The 22,414-nt window shown below is 39.1% G+C and overlaps 1 protein-coding gene across 2 annotated transcripts; it reads right to left on the bottom strand.

Annotated features, from left to right (window-relative positions):
• Positions 1 to 2,861: 2,861 nt before the first annotated feature.
• Positions 2,862 to 19,714, bottom strand: tmem71 (transmembrane protein 71). Of its 2 annotated transcripts, XM_022761834.1 has the most exons (12): positions 19,526 to 19,714; positions 15,016 to 15,107; positions 13,345 to 13,407; positions 12,213 to 12,258; positions 10,864 to 11,073; positions 8,714 to 9,015; positions 8,374 to 8,568; positions 8,193 to 8,237; positions 7,892 to 7,958; positions 7,301 to 7,362; positions 5,671 to 5,720; positions 2,862 to 4,743 (listed from the first exon to the last, which is right to left on the bottom strand). In XM_022761834.1, the coding sequence occupies exons 3-12, from the start codon at positions 13,373 to 13,375 to the stop codon at positions 4,720 to 4,722; spliced, it is 1,032 nt and encodes a 343-aa protein (XP_022617555.1). In that variant the 5' UTR covers positions 13,376 to 13,407; positions 15,016 to 15,107; positions 19,526 to 19,714; the 3' UTR covers positions 2,862 to 4,719. The 2 variants fall into 2 exon arrangements, with proteins under 2 accessions (XP_022617555.1, XP_022617556.1); XM_022761835.1 differs by lacking the exon at positions 8,193 to 8,237.
• Between the last annotated feature and the right edge of the window lie 2,700 nt (positions 19,715 to 22,414).

Here is a 22,414-nt window from a genome sequence, read left to right as displayed (position 1 = left end):
ACAGGAGCATATCTAAAGGTGCGATTCATGTTAAATGTTGATTTTTATCAAAGGAACTTCCTCTTATTTGTATTTTGCATTAAATTCAATATTTTACAACATCTCAAGAAAAGTTTTTAATGTAAAAAAAAAAAAGGCCAAACTTGATCCACGTTTAACTTTGATCATTTAAAGCTGCATTTTCTTGGCTTTTGGCCACCAGGGGGCAGCACGAGCTACCAATAACATGTTAGCAGCTACAGAGCAACATGACCATTCATCTGGAGTCATGTTTGTGTCACCTGTCCAGTACTCCCTCAGTTTTTGGTCTCCACCAGCTCCTGTGAAAATATACTTGGCTCATATTTTGGCTGTAAAACCAAAACTAAGAGCTAAAAGAGGCTAAAAAGTTTTTCGGTGTTGATTCTGAGTGGGTTCAAAACTATGAGCAACACCTTTCACATTACACAGAGTAATTTGATCTGTCGTTAATATAAATATATTTATAGGTGCAGCTTTAAATGCAAAGTAATACAAAGTCATGCAGAGCAGTATTAAAAATATTAGTAATATAGATTTATATGTGTTCATTGATGAAGTATTGGTGACGTAACTTTTCCTGAATCATCAGATTTCAAAACATTTGGCACTTTAAGTGAATAAACACGATTCAGAAAGTCTTGATTTACACAGAAAGAGAGAAATTTCTGTTTTAAAAGCTCAGTCACACCAGAATTTATTATGTCAAATTTTTACAGCAAAGTCAATTCATTTTTAGTGGAATTACGTTTTGCACCAAGATGAAATATAAAATATGAAATATAAAGAAGCTTGGTGCTACCGTGTTCCTGGGTTGCTAGCATGTTAGCAATTTGCCGCATCACTTCTGGTGTGACCTCAACCTTTAACCCTTCATGTTCTATATCATATGCTGTGTTCATGTCACAGGAGACGGAAAAGTTTATGACTTTCAGGGATTCACATCAACAGAAAATTCGCAGTTGAGTGACGGCAGAGTTGGTCGTGTAAAAATATTCTTTTGTCGTTATTCTTTCGTGTAACGACAGATTTCGATTGATGAGGCGTCCGTGTTTGTTTGACTTATCAAGCACTTCTGTATTATTAAGCCCAAAATTGCTAACAGAAAAATCGAATTTTCCTGGCTGTAATTAAAAATACTTGACTTGTTGATGAACAGTAGTTAAGTATTTATTTAAGTTTGGATCTGGTACTTTAGATTCATTTCCATACGACATAAACATAGCATGATTATCACAACTGTTTGAACAGACACATTTGTACTTATTCTAATCCCTTCAGACAATCTGGAACATGAAGACTTATATGGTCAAAGTTTGTTACACAAAAACACATGAAAACATTTAAGTTTCACACAGGAAGAGTTGATTTGTGCCGTCGCTAAAAACAACACAGCTCATCTCTTTGTTTTTCAAAGTTCGCTAAAAGTCTTGGCGTAGTTTGAGGCCCAAACATGATTGAATTTTAACAACTTTATAAAGTCAAAACCTTATAAAGCCGTAACAGTACAAGATTTTCTTTACATTTGTTTAGTCCAGCTTCCTGCAACACTTCTATTTTCTTTGTTCCTCCTTCAGGAGTCACAGAGTGGTAACATAATCTATACAAACTGTTCAAACCAAGTTAAACTCCCTGATTTTGTTACAGAAATCCTAAATGTTCTCCCATGAAACTCAACTGTCTGGTTTCCTTTATTTTATTGCTCCTTCAGAAATCCCTGTAAAATGTGTGAAGAAGAGTTAACCTTCACACAGAAGCAGACCTGACTTATACAGGAGCTGTGAATAGGTGATGGTATTTCTTCCTGCCTGTGATGCCAGCTGGGTGGAGGCTGTTTTCACACGTGGATTTTAAAACCGCCACAGATGCACGAACAAAGACAGCGAGATCCTGGAGAAACTGTGCAGTCAGAGGCTGAGAAAAGTTCAACATGGGCTGAGAAGTAGATGGGATCATATCAGACAGCATGGGGTTTCACTTCTCCCATAGAGCCCTGTTCCTCTGCAGGGTACCGGCTCAACTCACTTTCTTTGGTTTTCCATCAGGCAAAACTTGTGGATAGAATCTGGTACCTGCTACTTTTTTTTGGTATCACCTCCACTGAGGTTCCAGGCAAGCTGAGGTAAAAACACCGCAGACTACTGATTGGTCAGACAGAATCGTCATTACGGAGTCATCATTGTACGAGATGAGACGTTCTGCCTGTTACTGTTCTATCCCTTTAGTAAAGCACCCAAAACCACGCCATGGTCAATGAGAAAGTGGAAACGTTTGGGTTCCCTTCTATATCCTCTATTGTTCATGTGTGTGTCGCGTTGAGGATGATGTCATAATACGTTTGCGCACTGTCACTATAGTTACAAAGAACAACCTGGTACCAAACAAGGAAGAACCTGGTACCAAAAGCAAGTAGAGTCTGTACCATGTCGTGGAAAAATGGGAATAGACAGTGAATGGTCTAAGTGCATTGGACCCACAGACAGCAAATAAAGATGGACATAGCCTCTGTGACATCACCCATAGGTTTCTGAAGCTCAGAGTGAGCTGCTCCACCATCACCATCTTGGCAGTGCCTGACTCCGCCCTTAACTCCCAGCTAACCCAAAAATCCCAAAGAGGTGGGGCATGCGTAGATCTGAGACGTTGGTTGTGTGGCATCCTGAAGTCTCCATAACTTTAAGTCTTCATGAAATGTAAACAGGTGAGTTATATAAACATTTGTCATGAAGGAGGAAATTAGCTCTAGAGACCAAAACTGTTTTTGTACTAGGCTGTAAACATGTTTATTTCTGCTGTAAAGTTGGACATTTTAACATGGGAGTCTATGGGGATTGACTCACTGTTGGAGCCAGACTCTAGTGGTCATTAGAGGAACTGCAGTTTTTAGCATTCAGTCCCAAAGGTTGATGCTTGGTTGGACCCATTTTAACACGGTGATGGAGTCAATTCACTTCAAACTATAACAACACAAAGTCCCAGAGAGCATTGCTCCAAGAAACAGCCAGCCAGGGAGCTTTAGATTCTTTAGAATCAAAGAGAAACCAGTCACATGTCATGTGTCTGTTCTTATTAAAACTCCTTTTCAGTCTGTTTTTATAAAACCAGCCACTGACTTCTCCACAGTCCACTGTATTTGAAAATGTATTTCCTCTGACATACTAACTCCACCCAGCTGCTCCAGTAGGCAGATGAAATCAAATATCCCCATTAATCACTGCAGCTGGTCTGTTTAATGTTTCAGCAGCATTTCAGGTTCAAATCTAACACTTCCCTGTATTATTCTGTATTATTAGGCACTTAACAGAGTTTTACCACAAAACGCTGCAGAGAACGAGTCGATCTAAGATTTACATGATACTGTTAAAGCTGCACAAGGGAACATTAGAAAAACTAAGTCTTATATTTTTCTTCATGACTCAAATCGTATGCTTTATGTTTTCCTGCTAATGTTATTTCTGACATTTCAAGCTGTTTTAAGATTAAAGGACATAAAACTCAAACATGAAAATCGGGAGAACAGCTGATACTGAAGCACATGTGACGCTTTAACTGACGAGATTAACGATACCTAATCAGTTTTAACTATCAGTATGAATTCATCAGAGTGAACGAAACAACGACATGTGTCTCTGCAGACTGCAACATGGATGTAACTGAGTCCAGCAGTCAGAAGTCATCCTTCCCTCTCTGGTCAAAGTCGCATTAAAATCTGACCCGGTGCAGCTTTAATGTACCAACACCAACATTATTTTTTAAAAAATATCTTGTGTTGTGTCTGTTTTTTATTGTGTCTGTCATTTTGGTGTAAAACTCTTCATTCAGTTTCCTCAGGAAAAAAATGGCACTTAACTCCTGCAATTAGAGATGCCAGGTAGATCAATGTGAACTTCAGGTGTTTTGTGCATTTGGTTTGTTTTTTGAGAAAAAGTCACAGCTGTTATTTAAATTTTTTTTTTTTTTTTTGCTGCTGGACCTGAATTTGTTCTCAGACGCTGAACATCAGACGTTTGGTCACTGTGGACAGCTCAAAAAAAGCCAAGTTCAGCTACTAACCAGAAGATACACTTAGTCTTTTAAATATATGTCACATATATTTGGATGTTTTGTATTTGATATGGAAATTATTCATCTTTCATGGCTAAACTACGGTAACTTGTGTCACCATGTTAAAGAGTTCCTTCAGCATTTTATCAGAAACAAACTGTTTTCTTCGCTGGGAAAATCCAAACATGATGCTGGTGAAAAGCTGTGTTCACAACAAGACACAAAGTCAGATTAGTCACTGTGTTAAATCTGGAATATTTCTGTACAGTTCTCAGTTTGAAAAGCTTGAGTGCTGTGTTGACATAAAATACAAAAGTTTGTTTGGATGCAACACCATGCTGGATTTTCCCAGAACTTTTTTCTTTAGATTTAAAAGTCAAATATACAAAATGTGTTTAAATTCATTTCAATCAGAATGAGAAGTGCAGCCCTTCAGCTCAGAGAACAAAACACACAAAGATTTACATTCAAATTCGAAGTTTTGCAGTCAAACAGGTGCAGCTGTAAAATGTTTTCCGGAGCTCAGTATAACTTGGTCCTTTAAGTGCAACTTACATGCAAACGGTTGGTGAAATGTAAAATATTTCCGCTGAATTTCCATCAGACTTTTTCCTCTTTCTCTCCTCCAGTTGCTCATGTCACTCATCTTCTCTTCTTTTACTCATTTCTTGATGTGATGTCCTGAAAAAACAGAAACATTAGAAACTGTTAAAGTTCTATATAGTATACGGGTAAATGTCCATGTGTTGTTGGATTATAAAGCAGGTCTAGGTTCTATATTATTACTGTGAAAAGCCGTATTTCTTCAGGGACTAAAAGGTTCTCTGTGGCCCATTGTTGTCTGTTTCCACCGCAGACTTAAGTCCCGGGAAGATTATGCAAAATTATTACTTGACATTACATTATTCACAGCACTTTGAGGACATAACATGAACGAAAATACGGGACCAATTGCATCCCGTATATATTCAATAGCCTACAGGACGCAGCATTTTATTTTCAAATACGGGACGATCCCATATTACACGTGGCGGGTGGCAACCCTCGCCACTCCGGTTGTTGTGGTTCTTTATTATTTTGAAGTCCTGTTTCAATTTTTTACCTTCTCCCGGATCTGTTTCGCGCTGCGGAAAATGTGTTCGCTCGGTGCAGACTTTTAAACATGGCGGGTGAAATAAAATGCAGCGAGTGCTCAACCAGTCAGAAATGTTCAGCACTGCAGACCACACCCCTCAAGGTTCCTGAACCTTTGGAGAGTACTACCCCCTGACCAGGTACCTTTTTGGGGGTCGATCAATTACCCTGGATCTAAATTTAGACCCTGGATCCTGGGGTCAAAACGCGCATAGTTCCTCAAAAGGTTCCTGGTTCCAGCGGAAAGTTCCTGCGGTTGAAACGCGGCTAAAGTATCAAAGCACTCAGTCCACAGAGAAATGTGGACTTGAGCTGAACACGCTAATATTAGTATTCACTTAAAACCACAAATATTTCTTCTTATGGATCAACACTTCAAATATAACACAAGAAAAGTGTAAAATACGGGACCTTTAACGTTACTTCTTTGCTGCCAAAATTAAGTGAAATGTGTTGACGTGATTTTCGACTCACCTCCGTCTTCGCCCTCCTCCACTCGCCCATTGGCCCCGACTTTGTCAGGACTGAAAAGAGACAGAACTGCTTAGCTTTTTAATCCTCAAATCTTTGAAGGTGTAAAGTTTGCAGGTTTTTAAAAAACTGATGTTGATTTTAAAAAATCAGTTTTGAAACTGAAGACAAGCTGCTACAGGGTCCAGACCTTCAGAATTCTCTTTTTCTCTGAATTTATCTTGTAACAGTAGAGGTCACGTAAACATCGCTGCTTTAAAATTAATACTAATTTATATAATCAAAGAAGGGATGCCCTGATTTTTTTTTTCCCACCGATACCAGTATCGATCATCTATGAGGGCGATCGGCCGATCCACAGCCAATACCGATCCTTTTTGGCAGGAGTTAAAATGACACATGGTCGTTGCATGATCATTATTCATTAGGCTGTTCTGCATGTATCGCGTTGTTGAAAGTATTTTTTTTTCCTTCACTGGCTCAGTCGGTCTGACGACCTGACCTTTCATCAGAATGCAGGTGCAGACAGGGACAGACAGAGACACTGGGCTAACTCAGTACCCGTGGTTACGGTACGAGGGCAACGTTGTGTGTAGTGAAACGATGTGGCCGGTTCATTGCAGACAACTCTAAACTTGTTACCAAGTCAATGCAATTTAAGCTTAAACTCCTGAAAGCACAAAACCTGCCGGGCCTGAGCCCCTCCCCTCTTCTTTTCACAGGGAAGAACGAAATGCTGACCGGATTAAACTCTGCCTATACCAGAGTGGGCCAAGGCTCCCTCCCCTTCCATATCATATCATCATATCACACTAATGTTTTCTAAATCTTCCAGTAAACCTAAGAGCGTGTGAGTAGCATACACAGTCTGTTTACAGTCAGTAAAATCATTTTGCTCCGTGGTGAGTTTAAGGTCACTGCGTGATAAGACGCTGACAGAGAGAGACAAGAAAGAGAAACAGTGAGTTCTTCAGATCATCAGAGCAAAGTGAGAAATATCCATAAATCTGATATTGTCATTTATTCTCATTCTGCTGCTCTGCTGCTAATAAAGAAGAGGAAGCCTCAGAGAGTCCCTCATGAAGAAATAGGCTGTATTTAGAAAAGGTGTGACCAAATCATGTCTGTAACCAGTGATAAAGTTAGTCAAGTTAGTCTGGAGCCCCGCATTGCAGATGGTGTATGTTGTATCAGTCTCACACGCTTTATAAAAGTTCCACACGGCCGACATGTTTGGTTTTGATGGCCTGTGCGCAACAACAAGGTGGGAGGCAGGACTACACTACACAGAACACAGTGCTTCTCTCAGCCGCAGACACCAGTACAGAAGAGGATTAGATGTAGCCCTAATCTTCTTCCGTACACCAGAGTATTAACCACAGGTGATCGGTGACTTGAAGCATTTATCTTATTATCGTATTTTTAATGAAAATCTGCCTATCTTGATTGGCGGTCGATCAATCGAGGCATCCCTAAATCATATACATGAATTAATTTTGCACACAAAATGAATAGCCTACTCTGTTACAGATTTTCTGTCACGGTAGAAAAGCTTCGTCATATCAGGGAATATTTCATCAGCAGATCCATGAGACTGACCTGATGCATGAGTCTAATCTTATATGTTACTTACACATAAATGTTGACATCATCATGAACACAATGGATGTCACAGTCGAGCTCCACCACAGACACCTGCAGAGAGGAGGAGGTACAGAAAACATGACACACAAATGATTCAAGTTTAAAGATTCTCCACTCAAACGTGAACTTGACTTAAAAACTGGATAAAAAATGAGGACTTCTGTAACTTTGTGATGTCATAACAAAGCAGTCACCACTTTCAGCCACACCCCAAGCCCCGCCCACCTGGACCCACCATCCAACCTCGCAGGATTTGGTTTCTCTGAGTGTTTTCCTCAAATCTGCTATATTTTTATTGGATCACTTAGAAAGCAGTCAGCCAGAGAGAGGCTCAGAGCCTCCTCTCTTCTGATTGGCTCACTGACCTGTTGTTACTAGAGCTCCAGAGAGAAGCCTGAGAGAGGAGATGTAAAACTACACTGAGATGGTTTTTGGTTCTTAAAACAACAAACATATCTTCTTATGGATCAACACTTCAAATAAAACACAGAAGAAGAGAAAAAGATGGAGCTTAAGTTGATGGTTTAAACCAGTGGAAAAAAATGGTTGCCATTAAAGAGAAATAAAAATAAAGTTTTACCCTGAGTAAAGAGCCGAGAAGATGAAGATGGTGAAGATCAAAAGGAGAAAGGCCTTCATCGTTAACCCTGAAACAAAAACACAAACAAATACACATCAGAGCTGATGAGAACAACAACAATACAAATGAAATACATTACATTTACATTAGTTACTGATGTGAAGATTTTGGGCTGTGAGCTAATGAGCTAACGTCTCAGTTATCATCTGCGGTGTCTTTTTGTTGCACTGTAAAACCAGAATTTCAGTTTGATGATGAAGTTTAAGAGTAGAAAAGAAAAAAAAAAAACAGCTGTTCTAACCTCGAACCCCGCCCACTGGTTTCAACACAGGACAAACTGCAGCTGCTGGTTGTCGTAAAAAAAAAAAAAAAGTAATTAACTCCTGTTATGTTGCTGTCTCTGAAGCAGCTGGTACACACACAATAATAATGATGATGATGATGATGTTGATGTTGATGATGATGATAATGTTGCAGCTGACCTGTGTGCTCAGGTGAGGCCTGACAGCAGCAGGTGTTGGTGTAGAAAGGAGAGGGAGGCGGGACTTCTGAGAGTCCACCCAGTGACTGGGTGAACCGCTCCTTTGACTGACAGATCTCAGAGCAAATCTCTTCCTGGATCAGCATCTTTGGAGGCGGGGACACTTTGTCAGGAGGGGGCGGGATCTCTGTTGGGTCTGAAAGAGAAAAAACAAAACCATTCTTTTAGGGGGGTTTGGATTTATTTTTAATTTCCTTTTCTCATCTGCATGCAGCATCGTGGATTTTAGAACCACATCAGATCCAGAATCAGGCTGAACTTAACCTCCAGCTGTTACCCACCATAGGTGAAGCTGCGGCTGTCCTCCAGCTCGGTGCTGCAGAGTCCAGACCAGGAGGACTCGTCCAGCGGGGCCCGGTGCTGCTGACTGCTCTTCACCCAAACATTATCCCTCTCATATTCTCTGTCCAGGTCCTTATCCTGGTCCTTGTCCTGGTCCTGGTCTCGGTCCCAGTTGTGGTGCTTTCCCGTCCTGAACACGCCCCTGAAGACTTTCTCATCCAGCCACGACTGGCAGGTCTCTGTGACATCGCTCAGGAGGCGAGCTAGGGAGCTGCGAGGCCTCCGCCTGCGCCGGAAAACCCTGAGAGAAGAAGAGAATCATTAAAAAGGATCCTGCTTTCTCCTTGTTGCTGAATGTCTGTTAATTTTGTCTTTATTTGAAGGTTTTCCTCTTTTTTCTCTCCCCATTTTCCTGCAAAATCAAGTTGTTTTTTTTAAAGTTTTGTTTTATAAATGAAGAGCAGAAACTTTTTCCTCTCATTAATGATGCATTGACTCATCTGCTGAGCTCTGTGTTGATTAAATGACTCGTCTTTTTATCTAGAAAATAGTGAATCAATTTCAAGAATTCAAGAATCAGTTTGAAGAGATGACATCTTAAAGTTTATTTTATCATATAAGACAAGGATCAGCGGGAAATCTTCACATCTGAAAAGCATTTTATCTTAGGCATCAAAATGGTTGCTGATTAATTTTACAATAATCGACTAATTAATTGATCAACAGCTAGTTCTATGTGTCTCTGAAAATCTCCAGGTGAGTGTTTTCGAGGGTCTGAAGGCTCCAGAGGTTTGTGGCTCAGATGCTTCACCAGATGTGTTTGATTCCCGATCCAGCTGCAGAGCAAAGGAACACGAGTCTGTTTGGTTCACGTGTGTGACAACATGTACAATGTATGTGTGAGGGATTAATACAGGCCGAAAGGCTGAAGGTAAAAAGCCTCTGCAGACTCGATCTGTTACGTAAACAGAACAAAGAAACTCTTCTCATGTCGACAACGAGGGCTTCAATAACACGCAAGTCTCCTAGCAACAGTGACAGATGACATCATGCTCTGGCTCCTGAGGGCAGCAGATGTCACAAGTGAAGAATTTACAGCTTTTAAACCTGTTTAACGGCTCGCTCTGATTGGCTGCACCGGATGACCTCAGCACTATAAAGAGGTGTTTGAAGATGGAGTGAGTGTGTTGATGTGTGTGTGTGTGTGTGTGTGTGTGTGTGTGTGTGTGTGTGTGTGTGTGTGTGTGTGTGTGTCACAGTTGTGACTTTTAAGGCTGTTCCGTATGACAACATGTGGGTTTGGTGTCTGTTACTGATGTGACTTCATCCTTCAGGCTGAACTGGACTAAAACCCTCTACAGCAGCAAACATGTACATGCCACTGAAAATAGTCCCCAGTAAATGCAATACTTCCTCCGGTTTGTTTGATAAAAAACTACAGTGAGCAGCTGAAATTACTGAGACTTATTAAAAATGAAACTTTATGTTTTATGTTTATGCTTTTAAAGATTTATATTTTCAGCAGGAACCAATGAGCGCAGAGCTGAGAGCCACAGACAGAGGAGGGACGTTATCAGTGCAACACATTGTTGGTTTGGATCTTTTCATGGGATAAGTGGTCAATAAAACTGAATATCACCAAACTGATCCTTTAAATTTCATTAATTCACCCAGTTTCTGTAATTTGAGTATCTGAGTAGTCTGGCTGCACATCAGGAACTTTTTCCATGTCTGCTAATTTTCCATGATTGTGGGGAAAATGAAGATCATTTCTCCAGAATGTCTTGTTGCCAGCCTTTATTAGCCACAGGCTAATACAGCTGCTGGCTAATAAAGCTGCTTGCCAGATAAACACACTTTTATTTCCAACAGATCTCTCACGTCACAATGTTAAATCTGTTCCTCCACTTTCGTGGCAAATTTACAATTTGATTGTAACAATTAAACTAATGGAACTTCTTCATTATCAGGAAAAATATCATTAGAAAATATGATGTTTCAACAGTTTCTAAAATGTTTTAATATGAATAAAATAAACAGTCAGTGTAGCTGATATGTTCTGTATTATAACGTTCCATGTGGCTGTTACAGAACATGTCGACTCTGTACTACTGTATAAATAAAGTATATTATCATGTGCTGCTCTCACCTGACCAGGTTCTCCTTGTATGACACGTTGGTCTTGCAGGGCGTCAGCGACACATTTCCATCGTCGTCCCAGGTGAAGCTGTCCTCGGTGACGCTGTAGTACCCGTTGGTGAGGAGGCGCGGCGAGCGCCGGCAGCAGCTGGGGTCACCGCCATCCACCGACGAGTAGCAGACGTAGGAGGAGTCAGGGGAGAGGAGAGACAGGTCGAGGCTGAGAGAGACACAGACAGGAGGAGGTCAGCATGTGGGATACCAGTCTAAAACTAAAACCAGTAAGTGGTCTGGGAGTCCAGCAGACCAATGCAGAGTCAAATACAGGTCAAAGATCAGCTTCAGGTCAGGAATCAGACTGTACTTTATTCCCAACATGGCGAGTTACTATACCTGATGTTAACACGTTAACATGCTATCTGCAACTTATTTCTTTAAAGGTCCCATACAGTCTAAAGGTAGATGTCCATGTGTTGGTTGATTATAGATCAGGTCTAGGTTCTATATTAATACTGTGAAAGTATCAAAGCCTCAGTCCACAGAGAAATGCACACAGCCTGTATTCAGAAACTGAGCCTTAAAACCAGCCGTCAGGACTTCTGGAACTTTGTGATGTCACAACAAAGCAGTCACGGCTCTCAGCCATGCCCCAAGCCCCGCCCACCTGGACCCACCATCCAACCTTGCAGGATTTGGTTGATCTGAGTGTTTACCTGAAAACTGCTATATTTTTATTGGATCACTCAGAAAACAGTCAGCCAATCAGAGGAGAGGCTCAGAGCCTCCTCTGTTCTGAGAGCTCCAGAGAGAAGCCTGAGAGAGGAGATGTAAAACTACACTGAGATGGTTTTTGGTTCTTAAAACCACAAATATATCTTCTGATGGATCAACGCTTCAAATAAAACACAGAAGAAGAGGAGAATATGGAGCTTTAAGACCCGATTGAACCAGATTGGTTCTGAGCCCTGAACCAACCAGATCACAGCGTACGTACTTGAAACACATGACAGCATTATTTTGAAATAAATGACAGATGATTTGGTAAATATTACATGCAACACTATCAGGATGTGAACTAGCATGTTAATGTGCTACTTTAACTCAACTGTGCTTTCAGCTAAACATGCTCACATTAGCATTCAGCGAGTCTGATACAGAGCTAAAATGCTCATCCGGACGGAGATCCTTAGTGTGGACATACCCTATTATTTCAGAGGGTAAAGTTCAGTCGGACTGTTGAATGAATGGATGGTGGTGTTTTGTGTGACTGCCACATGAAACTAGACAAAAGTCTATCAGTCTCTCCACAGCACAGAATACATTTAGTCAAGAAAAGGAAAAAGAAGCTGAAGTTTTTACCTCTGACAGGAGTGATTTGCCCGCAACCTCCGTTTTATGGGTGAACCTGAACAACAGACATTAGAAAAGACTGGATGAGTTCCATTAACAAACAGGTAAAAGACTGGAGACACACGCTGGTCACACAGGTCGTTCTAAATACAGAGGCCTCCTGTTATCAGCATGAAGAGCCAGATAGCATTCCTGAGGCCGGCCTGGGAAACCACTTGAGTAAATTTACTCTTGATGATGAAGACTGTGTAGGAATGTGACGCACAGCTTATTGTCCTGTGTTTTCAAGCTCATTCAAATACATTCACAGCAGCAAAGACATTTCCTGTTTGTTCTGTTGACAATCTACAGAACAATGTTTAGAGTTTTAGTGTTACAGCAGAACCTTCAAATAAAGTGCATCAGTGTTACATCAAACAGTTCACCTATATGAACCAGAATCGCCTCTTCATGGTTGTATCCCTCCGCCAATCTGCCAACCTGCAGGAAATATGGTCACAGTCTCTCCTTCTTGTGTTGAATAATGGGCAGAAGTGTTTTAGGAGAACATTATGATGTCACTGTGAAGTTGACCATTTGAGTTAAATTGTCTCATAATTAGTGTATGAATTTGTGAGTTATGGCCAAGAACCTGTTTTGTGAGGTCACCACGCCCTTGACCTTTCACCTTTAGCCCAGAAAAATCTAATCAGTTCATCCCTAAAGCCAAATGAATGTTTGTACCAAATCTGAAGCTCCGTCACTGCATTACTGAGATATGGCGGTCACTTGGACTCAAGGACGAACCGATTTGATGATGAAAGGTCAAAGGTCAGTGTGACCTCACAAAACACTTTTTAGCCATTACTCACAGCAACTATGACAAAATTTCACACAGATGGTTCATATTTTCTCTGACTGTGGATAAACAGGGATGTAACCTGGAACTAGTCTGAGTGGAGGAGGCAGACAAACACCAGGAGGTGATTCTAGTTGTCATATCTTATTGTGAAAGTTTTTGTTTGTTTGTGTTGATGCTGAACTTTGCTTCCTCATGTGCGTCCACTAAATCCATAAAATGTAAAATTAGTTTTTATATTAGTCCACTGCTGATGCAGATGTGTTGTGAGTACAGATGTTCGTGCTGCTGTAGCAGACGTACTTGTAACGGCTCCGGAGAAGAACAGCGCCATGTTTTGTCTGCAGCCGAGTCTCGTCTGGTGATCTGTGAAATACGTTAAGACATCCAGCAGCTGGAGGTGAGAAACATTCAGCCGACAGAACAAAAATACAAACAGCTCACACACATTTCAGCTTCACTGTTAAAGCCCTAAAATCAACAGCAAAGAGGAAAATGAACAATTTACAAATGAGATTCTGCAGAAAGTTTAGGTCTTTTTAAGGTCAGATTTAAACCGAACAGACATAGAGACCTACACTGATGTTTTGGTCGTGGATTAGTTTAGAAAATGTTAAATGTCTTGTCTTTATTTAATCCCAATATGATACAGTTTCCCTATAGACAAAAAACCAGACAAGTTATAAGACTCATAACAAAATGTATATTTTTAAGAGTTAAAACATCATCATTTTGGGGACCCACAAAATCTGGTTATTGAGTCTGTGAAAAAAACATAGTTGAGAAAAGATAGTTAAATTTATAATAATAATAATAATAATAATAATAATAATTATTATTATTATTATTATTATTGTTCATCATTATATAATAATAATAATAATAATAATAATAATAATTATTATTATTATTATTATTATTGTTCATCATTATATAATAATAATAATAATAATAATAATAATAATTATTATTATTATTATTATTATTATTATTATTATTATTATTATTATTATTATTATTATTATAAATGGTAAAAACATGTAAAACCTGAATTTACTGATAAACTTATTCATTTGGTTAAAGCAACGCTCAAAGATTCAGTTTATTTGTCAAATATTTGTATTTTTTCTTCAACATTTCATTTATGTTCTTGTTATTTTTATCTTTATGTATTTATTCACACATGGATTGATCCGTTTATCGATGTGTTTCTTTTTCTTTCACTCAAATCTACAAGCCAATGGAAAACAAACCAATTTAAAGTTCATTTTAATTGTATTTGAACTGACCTGTTGTCAAATTAAATAAATACACAGATGTGACAGCTAAATTCAAAGGAGTAGTATACTCTTCTCTCATATCTCTCAGTGTGTTCATTCTTCTCTCAGTACATCCCGTCTTCCCTCCTCTTTCTGTGGCTCTCAGCTCTGAACCCACTGGTTCCTACTGAACACGTAAATCCTTGAAACACTTCATTAATATAAAGTAATATATATATATATATAGTTTACTTGACTTAATTAATTTAGGCTCAGTAATTTCCTACAACAGCAGCTCACTGCAGATATGTGAAGCATTTGTTGGGGACTATTTTCAGCAGCGGATTAATCCACATTTGGTGCTGTAGTGAGTATTTGTGGCAGCAGGATGTGTAACAGTAAGACTCACTGATGTGTTTTAATAGTTAAGAAGATATCAGGCAGGAGAAAGTGGAGCAGTCTGGTTTTTATAGAAACATTTTTTTCAGTGATTTCAGCTCTTTAAAAAGCTGCCGCCGCTCCTGATCTGCTCTCCAGTAACTTGTCAGTTCAGTTAATCCCTGCAGAGCTGATCAGAGGAGTCCTCCTCTCTCTCGTCTGAGCGCTTCAGGGATTAATTGAATCAACATTCAGCAGGCTAATATAAATCTAATCCACACTGATCAGACTACAAAATAAGAGCAGGTTATTTAAAGACTCATGGCAGCAGTCTTACCTTTAAACTTGTTCCTGCTCAGATCTCTGTGTCGCTGTGTGAGAGTTTTCTGTTGTGCTTCTCTCACATCCTGCAGAAGACCGAGCAGCAGCCTGAGAAAAAAATGCAAGAAAAACAGAGGGGCTGTGACTCTGAGCTCATGTTTCCTGTTAACCCCGCATCTGCCGGAGGGACTTTAACTCTTGACAGTCACACTGAGGGGACGAGTCCAGGCTCAGTCACACATGTTGTTACCTGTGACCTCGTGTTTACATTCTCTACAGTCTGATCTGTAAAACATCAGCTTATCAGATTTCTGACTGACAGCCTGCGACAGGTTCACTGCATTTAGACCGGTCCCTGCGCTCTAATCTAACAAGAGTCCGAACTATAAAAGTAGAGTAAACACCTCAGGGGCCAGTTGCACAAAGCATCTTAAGTTAAGATTTTTTTCAAAGTCCAAAATAAAAACTGTTGCACAAAACAACCTTAAGTCTTCTCTTTAAGGTTTCCATAAAATGTTCTCTTAAGTAGTTAAGGTTTGCTCCTTATCTTGGCCTTATACTTAAGGAATCACTGAAACTCAGTTAAGCCGTTGCACCGAAGACTTTAGCGACCAAACTAAGGAAAAAAACTGAAGTTATCTCTGATTGTATCTTATCAGCAAAATGTCTGAGTCTACGGTAATGAATGAAGAGGATGAACATCCCAACAAGAGTTTTCCACGATCAGAAGAACCTGATGGACCCTTGACAACGAGGAATTGAATTTACTCTATAGATTTGATTGGCAGTCACTTTATGATTTGTTTGTCTAGAGCTGATCACTCCACTTTCCTCAGCTGTGCTCTTCCAGCTCCTCTGCAGCTAATGATGCTCAGTGGTTAATTATTGGTGAAGTATTTCGTGTCCATGGATCAGCTGTGTGCCGTGTCATTCACCGAGTGTCAGACGCTCTGACCGTCTGGCGTCTGCTGAACACTGGAGAAGGGTCAGGAGGATGAGAGAGCGCAGCACTTCTTTAATCTTCCTCTGGGCCAACTTTGTGAGACAATACAGGTGAGATGTTAATGGTCTCCATGGAAACTGTTGAATTTAACCGCTGTAAAATCTCTTTCAGTGCTGCAAATGCCTTAATGTTTTTCCTTAACAAAGAAAACTTTTAAGTTATTCTGTGCAACAACCTTAAGTAAGTCCCTCGGTTAAGGAGAAATTCAACCTTAAGTGTCAGACTTAAGTAGAAAACCTAAGATGTTTAGTGCAACTGGCCCCTAATTCTTAATAGATGCAGCTGTAGTTGCTTCTCTGTCCTGCCAGAATGTTGTGGAGAGGATGGTTGGTATTGTCCAAGATGGCCTCCATCTGACATTGCACGCGTCTCTCCACAACAGTCCAGAGTGAGTCCAGACTCCTGCCGAATGTTTTAATGTTTTAACCATGAAAATTTGAAATAAATTCACAAACCAAACTAAAGACTTTGAACTAAAGATGAAAACTCTAATAAACTGTCATAATGAAGTCGTGCAATATATGTATAGTGTTTTTATTTATCTATTTACTTTTCTTTTAATTCTCCGTGTTTTAATCTGACTGTTGTCTCACTATGTAAATGTGCTCCGTAAATTCTGTGGTTGCCAACATGTGGAAATGACATACAGACAGTACTGAAGCACCATGAACATTAATGTTTCAGCTGTGTAGCAGTAGTCCCGGGAGTCACAGCCAAGTTTCAGACCTGTTGTGATTTGAGTTTTTCTTTGGATTTGACAGATTGTACCTTCAAAGCTTTAAAGAGTCAGGGCATGGTTAACCAACGTTAGCATAAAGAGGCTAACCGCGGCAGCTCTCTGAAAGATGTTCTAACAGGAAGAACCACCTCTCTCTCTGCTATTGTCTTACTCTGCTGAATGAAAGCTAAACAGCAAAGTGGATGATGAACTGGGTCAGTGACTGTTGCTGGGCGACTAACAGAGACTCTCTGTGTTACAGTGAATGCCAAGGGGGGCGGGGGTGTGGGGGTGGTTTCCTTTCTCATCTTCCTCTGTTCCAACTGTAAAATGCTTCTTGTGATTTTAAAACACAACAGTCTGGAGCCCCGCTGCCGCCCCCTGGAACTACCAACAAACTGACTGAGCAGCTGGTGAAGTTACAACCGTTCGTTCATCCTTGTCAATGAGGCTGAATAAAATCTAAAGGCTGCGTCCTCTGAGGAGCAGGAATACGATCCTGTGTAAACGCTCAGTAACGGTCTGTGTAACAACCTGACCATTATTTTAATACACATTCAAAACTTTTCCAAGCTTGTTTTCCAGGTTTTTCCAGGCCACCTCATACATCTGACTACACTGACCAGTCCAGACCAGATAATGAACATGATGCCAGAGAAAATGGCTGAACAGCCTGGGTCTGTCTTCATGCAGAAATGTCTTAAGTCTATCAGTCTGTGAGTGTTTGGAGAATAAAAACAAACCTCCACATTTCCTGACTAAAAGCCTGTAAATAGAAGTTCCTCTTCACTGCTCAGGATGGAACTGCATAAAAATAACTGTGACACAGATTTGTGTAAAACATATTTTGTGTCCACAGACAAAGATGAGAGCAAACATGTGGTTTTAGTGGCTTCCAGCCTGTTCAGTTCAGACCAGGGCCCGAAAACAAAGACTCTTCTGTTTTTGAACAACTGTGCGTTCAAGACTACAATCTGTATTTGTGTGTATACATCACAGATACATTCAGTATGTACGTTACACAGAGTGAAGTTAGTCACATTTTTGTCCATGACATTCAGAAACCTGCAGAGTAAAATGATGAAAGATGAGTGTAAGCCCCAGAGCTGCAACAATTAGTCATTTAATCCATTAGCTGATTGGAAGAAAATTAATCAACAACTATTTTAATAGTTGATTAATCATTTAAATCATTTTTTTAAGCAAAAATACATTTGATGTTCCCTGGTTCTCAGTTGTGAGGATTTAAAATTTAAGCTTATGTTGACCAAACAAAAGAAGACATTTTAACATTTTATAGAAAAAATGAATAATCGACTAATCAAGGAATAATGGCAGATTAATTGAGAAGGAAATAATCATTTGTTGGAGCCCAGGTTCAATACTACAGTCTGTATCCCTATATGTTGAATTTTAGTTTCTATCATTGACCATATTCATTAAAAAGGGTGAAATCTGTTTTTTTTTTTTTTAAATCTTCTATATACAAGACATTCAAAAGCTCGCAGTAAATGAACAAACAGAAAATGATGAAAAAATGTGAATTTACAGAATAGAAGCTAAGCTTATTAGTGAGGTTAACATAGTAAGGTATTTCATTCATTTAAGGATTTTAATATCATTAAAATAATCCTTTAAGTCTTAAAATGTCTGTGTTGCTCAGAAATGTGACTCATCTGTTTCAGACATTCAATTTGAAATTATATCTCTAAGATAATAGAAAATAATGTCATTGATTCTCAGTATCTTCAATCATTCATAATAGGATTACCTTTATTTATTTATTTATTTAATTTCCCCCCATATGTCTCATGTTGGACTCTTCCCAACCTCCCAGCATGCCTTGCAGCAGCAGCAGCAGTGTGTTCTGTGTTGGAGCTGCTGATGTTGGAGGAAAACGCGTAGCAGGAAACACAAAGATGGACCAAACCATTTCACCATCAGCAGCTCCAGCTTCACGCACACACAGCCACACTGAGCTGAACCTGCCGGAGAGTCTCTGTCACATTTCTGTTCTGTTTAAATACAGACGTTTGCAGCAGGTTCAAAGTGAACACGGCTGAAGTTGTAAAGCCTTTAATACAATTTGAGGCCTTTATTTTGTTTTCTCCCCTTTGATATCACTTTAGTGCCTCTTATTACAAGCTTTACAGTGTTGTCATTGTTATTCTAATATTGTTGCTGTATTGTACCTTTTAAATAAACAATAAAATAATATCCCTATACAGAGTTAATGATGCTCTAATTTAGTTTCTGCAGTTTTCTGATGATGGTTTACTCCTGTAGTTCTGCTGTAACGCCTCATAGTGTCATATTATCTCATATATAAATATATCTCATATTGTGTATATTGTCTTTACTGTAGTAGTAAAATTTGAATCAACATCCCTTTAATACTTTGATAATGTCTCATATACATTTCCAATAGTGGCTTCACGCTATTTCTAGTTGCACCATTCGTGTAATATTTCCACCATAACTGTGAAGCATGTGTGGCATTTACGTTGACATAATCATATGGTTGTAAGTAATATAGTATATATATGTATATATAAAATTCAAATACACATTACACCTGAAGGGAATAACAAAGCTTGAATTTATCTTCTTTTTTTTTTAAAGGAAGGAATTTATAACAATTTACATTAGTTGACAAAAATAAATCAAACTATTACAAAACTATTCCTATTTTTTTTTTTTTTATGTTATTGTTTTTGTTTTATACTTTCTTTATATGTTTTAAGTCTTAGGAGACTTTACTGCACAAATCCAGACAAAGAAATAACGGGATTGAACTGAACTCACCGGGTTGTTTTTCCGCTTTCTTCCCCTACTGAAAGTTTAAAAATAAAATCTTCTTTCACAGGAGTGATCAAACTTTTTCTTCTTCTTCTCTTCTTTTTTCTGGACTTTGGTTTAAAATCGATTTCTTTCTTTTTTCCTCCGTGTGAATAAAAACAAACAGAGGAAGCTCGGAGCTCCGCGGCAGCTGTCACTGAGCCTCGCCCACTCACAGGAAACACCAGCGGCTGGCAAGTTAAAACACAAAACAATACAGGTTCCGGTCAGCGTTTTCAAAGTAAAAGCTTCGATCGCTTAAAGACCCCCTCCGAGGAAAAAAAATCAACCTTGTCAACATGTCCATATGATGTATTTTATAATACAAGACATATCATGACCGAACTAGACAGTCACCGCCACAAGGTAGTATTTCCGCCTTACTGCAGTAAATCAATGAGATTCTGAAAAACACGGCTTCAGACAGCCAATACTTGTTAATTTCACATGTCCTAAGGACCAATCATATCAACTTGAGGGGCGGAGCTTTACACATCATTAATATAAGACAACCGGAAAGTAGGGTTGTCGGACAAGCCAGGTGTAGCAAATTAGCTTATCTATGTCCCTACATAGGTTCCACAATTTTATCAGTCATGGCAGAGGCATGTTCGTTTTTTACTTCTTAGAAGTAAGTTTTATTTTCTTGTGTTTTATGTGTTGACTGTGTCCAAACAAATCTGCAGTAATATAGATGTTATAGTGAAAAATAGCATCAGGATAGGTCCATATGTTGTACAATGGAACGTCTGGACGGTTATAACAATTGTCAAAAATGGTCAGCCAACAGGACATTTTATATGGCCCGGGCATAATGAAGAAAGACTGGGAAAATGTTACTCCAAATAGTTAGGTTAACGTTAGAACATTTAATGTTAGCACGTTAGCACGATAGGTTAACGCTAGCACATTCATCCCTGTTCACCAGTGATGAACGTGCTAACGTTGGGTAGGCCTTTGCTGGGATTTTGTCACGATTCAGGTGGTATGGAGCATCATCATTTTCATTTATAGAACACTGCATGGATGATTGCGTTCGGACTGCACTTTTGTATGCATATATTTTCAAATGCACAAATTGTATATAGGCCCCTGCAATTCAGAAAATGTGCAAGATTGCAGCTGTTAATTGTTGAAGAGCTCAAGAAAAATCCTAATTATGGTAAGAATAGAATATTTATTTAGATAAAAATGTAGCAGCAGCTCAAACCACCAGTCACATAGGTAGCCTACTGTATATACGTAAATAACCTATTAGTACTATGTCACAAAATGTAAAAATGTCTTTGTATAAAAAGCGTGTTTTTTTTTTGTTTTTTTTTTTTAATAAAATCCACAGAATATGTGCAGAAGATGTTTAGAACTTGGCTGTTTTCACCAGTGTCCACACATTTACTGCAGAGCTGGCGCCGTTTCCATCCCACCACCACTCGGTGCTGACATGGAAAGGCCAGATACCTGCTCTGCCCAGAAATTAACATTTTTCAAATTTGTTGAAATGGTATGAGAAAATAAGTAAATGGTTTTGGCTTTGTTGCCCCAAATCTTGTCTTTTATGAATCTGTTCTTCTATTTATTTGATATATTTTAGTTTTGCAGTGATTTTTTTTTTTTTTTTTCCTCCAAGTTTTTAGTAGAAATAGCCAACAAACAATCTGTATATTAACCATATTGACATTGTTTGCATTGAACAATTTATAGTTGTAAATAAATTCATGTATATAGACTCTAATTACAATGTGTGCGAATTTATTGTGAACATTTGTTTCAATAAATACATTTTTGGTCATGAACAATCTGCATTCTATACAACATTTTAGGATTCATTTTAAAATTCTTTTATTTGCTTTTAAAGCCTTGAATGGCCTTGCCCCACCTTACCTCTCTGAGCTGCTGCACCACTACACTCCCAGCCACTCTCTCAGGTCAGCTGACCAGCTGCTCCTGATAGTGCCTAAAGCTAGGCTTAAGCTCAGAGGTAAACGAGCGTTTGCCGTTGCAGCTCCAAAAGTGTGGAATGGATTGCCGCTGCACATTAGACAGGCCTCCTCACTGTCACATTTTAAATCTCTTCTTAAAACCCACCTCTTCTCTCTGGCTTTTGACACCATGTAGCGTGTTGCATCTTGTGTGAGCAGTGCACTTTATTTTATTCTGTTTGTTTTATTTGTTTTTATCTGATTTTATCTTTTATTTTAATTATCTTATTTTTATCAGATTTTTCTTATTTTATTACTTTTATCCTATTGTGTCCTTCATCGTTTTATTGTGTTCTGTTGTGCTATTTATTGTGTTTTTATCTTGCTGTGCAGCACTTTGGAAACCTTGTGTTTGTTAAAATCATGCTCTATAAATAAAGTGGATTGGATTGGATATTGCTTATTCACAAGCGTTGTCAAGTGGTTCATCCTACACAACTGGCACCTAGATGTACAGTACATGTCTCTTTTTTTTACATTACTGAAGTTTCCATAACCAGTAACTTGATGCATAGCCCTGTGAGGGGCCCTATAAATGTTGAGGGCATAGGAATTCATACACCGGCTCCATACCTGGGTGTAGAGTCATGCAGGTGGGGGCCTGCGGTATTTCCCTTAGTCTCCTTTCAACCTACAGCACAAAGTACAGACGTGTTCTTGCTCTGTGGGCATTGTAACACAGTGACCACACGAACACCTGTCGGGGTGGGGGGGAAATACAGTGTGTATATGTATAGTATGATATTGTATAGTATACATAGTACTGTGCTTGTGATGACCTCGCTTCAGAGACCTCATTTATAACCGATGCATGCACACAAAATGGGGCCTGAAAGATACGTACGTCACTTCCCGGGCAAAGGTTGGGATCTAAAAA

The sequence above is a fragment of the Seriola dumerili genome, unplaced genomic scaffold (genome assembly GCF_002260705.1).
Source record: "Seriola dumerili isolate Sdu_G_001 unplaced genomic scaffold, Sdu_1.0 BDQW01000432.1, whole genome shotgun sequence".
Classification (NCBI taxonomy): domain Eukaryota; kingdom Metazoa; phylum Chordata; class Actinopteri; order Carangiformes; family Carangidae; genus Seriola; species Seriola dumerili.
The sequence above is the reverse complement of the archived record's forward strand: the minus strand, read 5'-3'. Positions and strand labels throughout refer to the sequence as shown.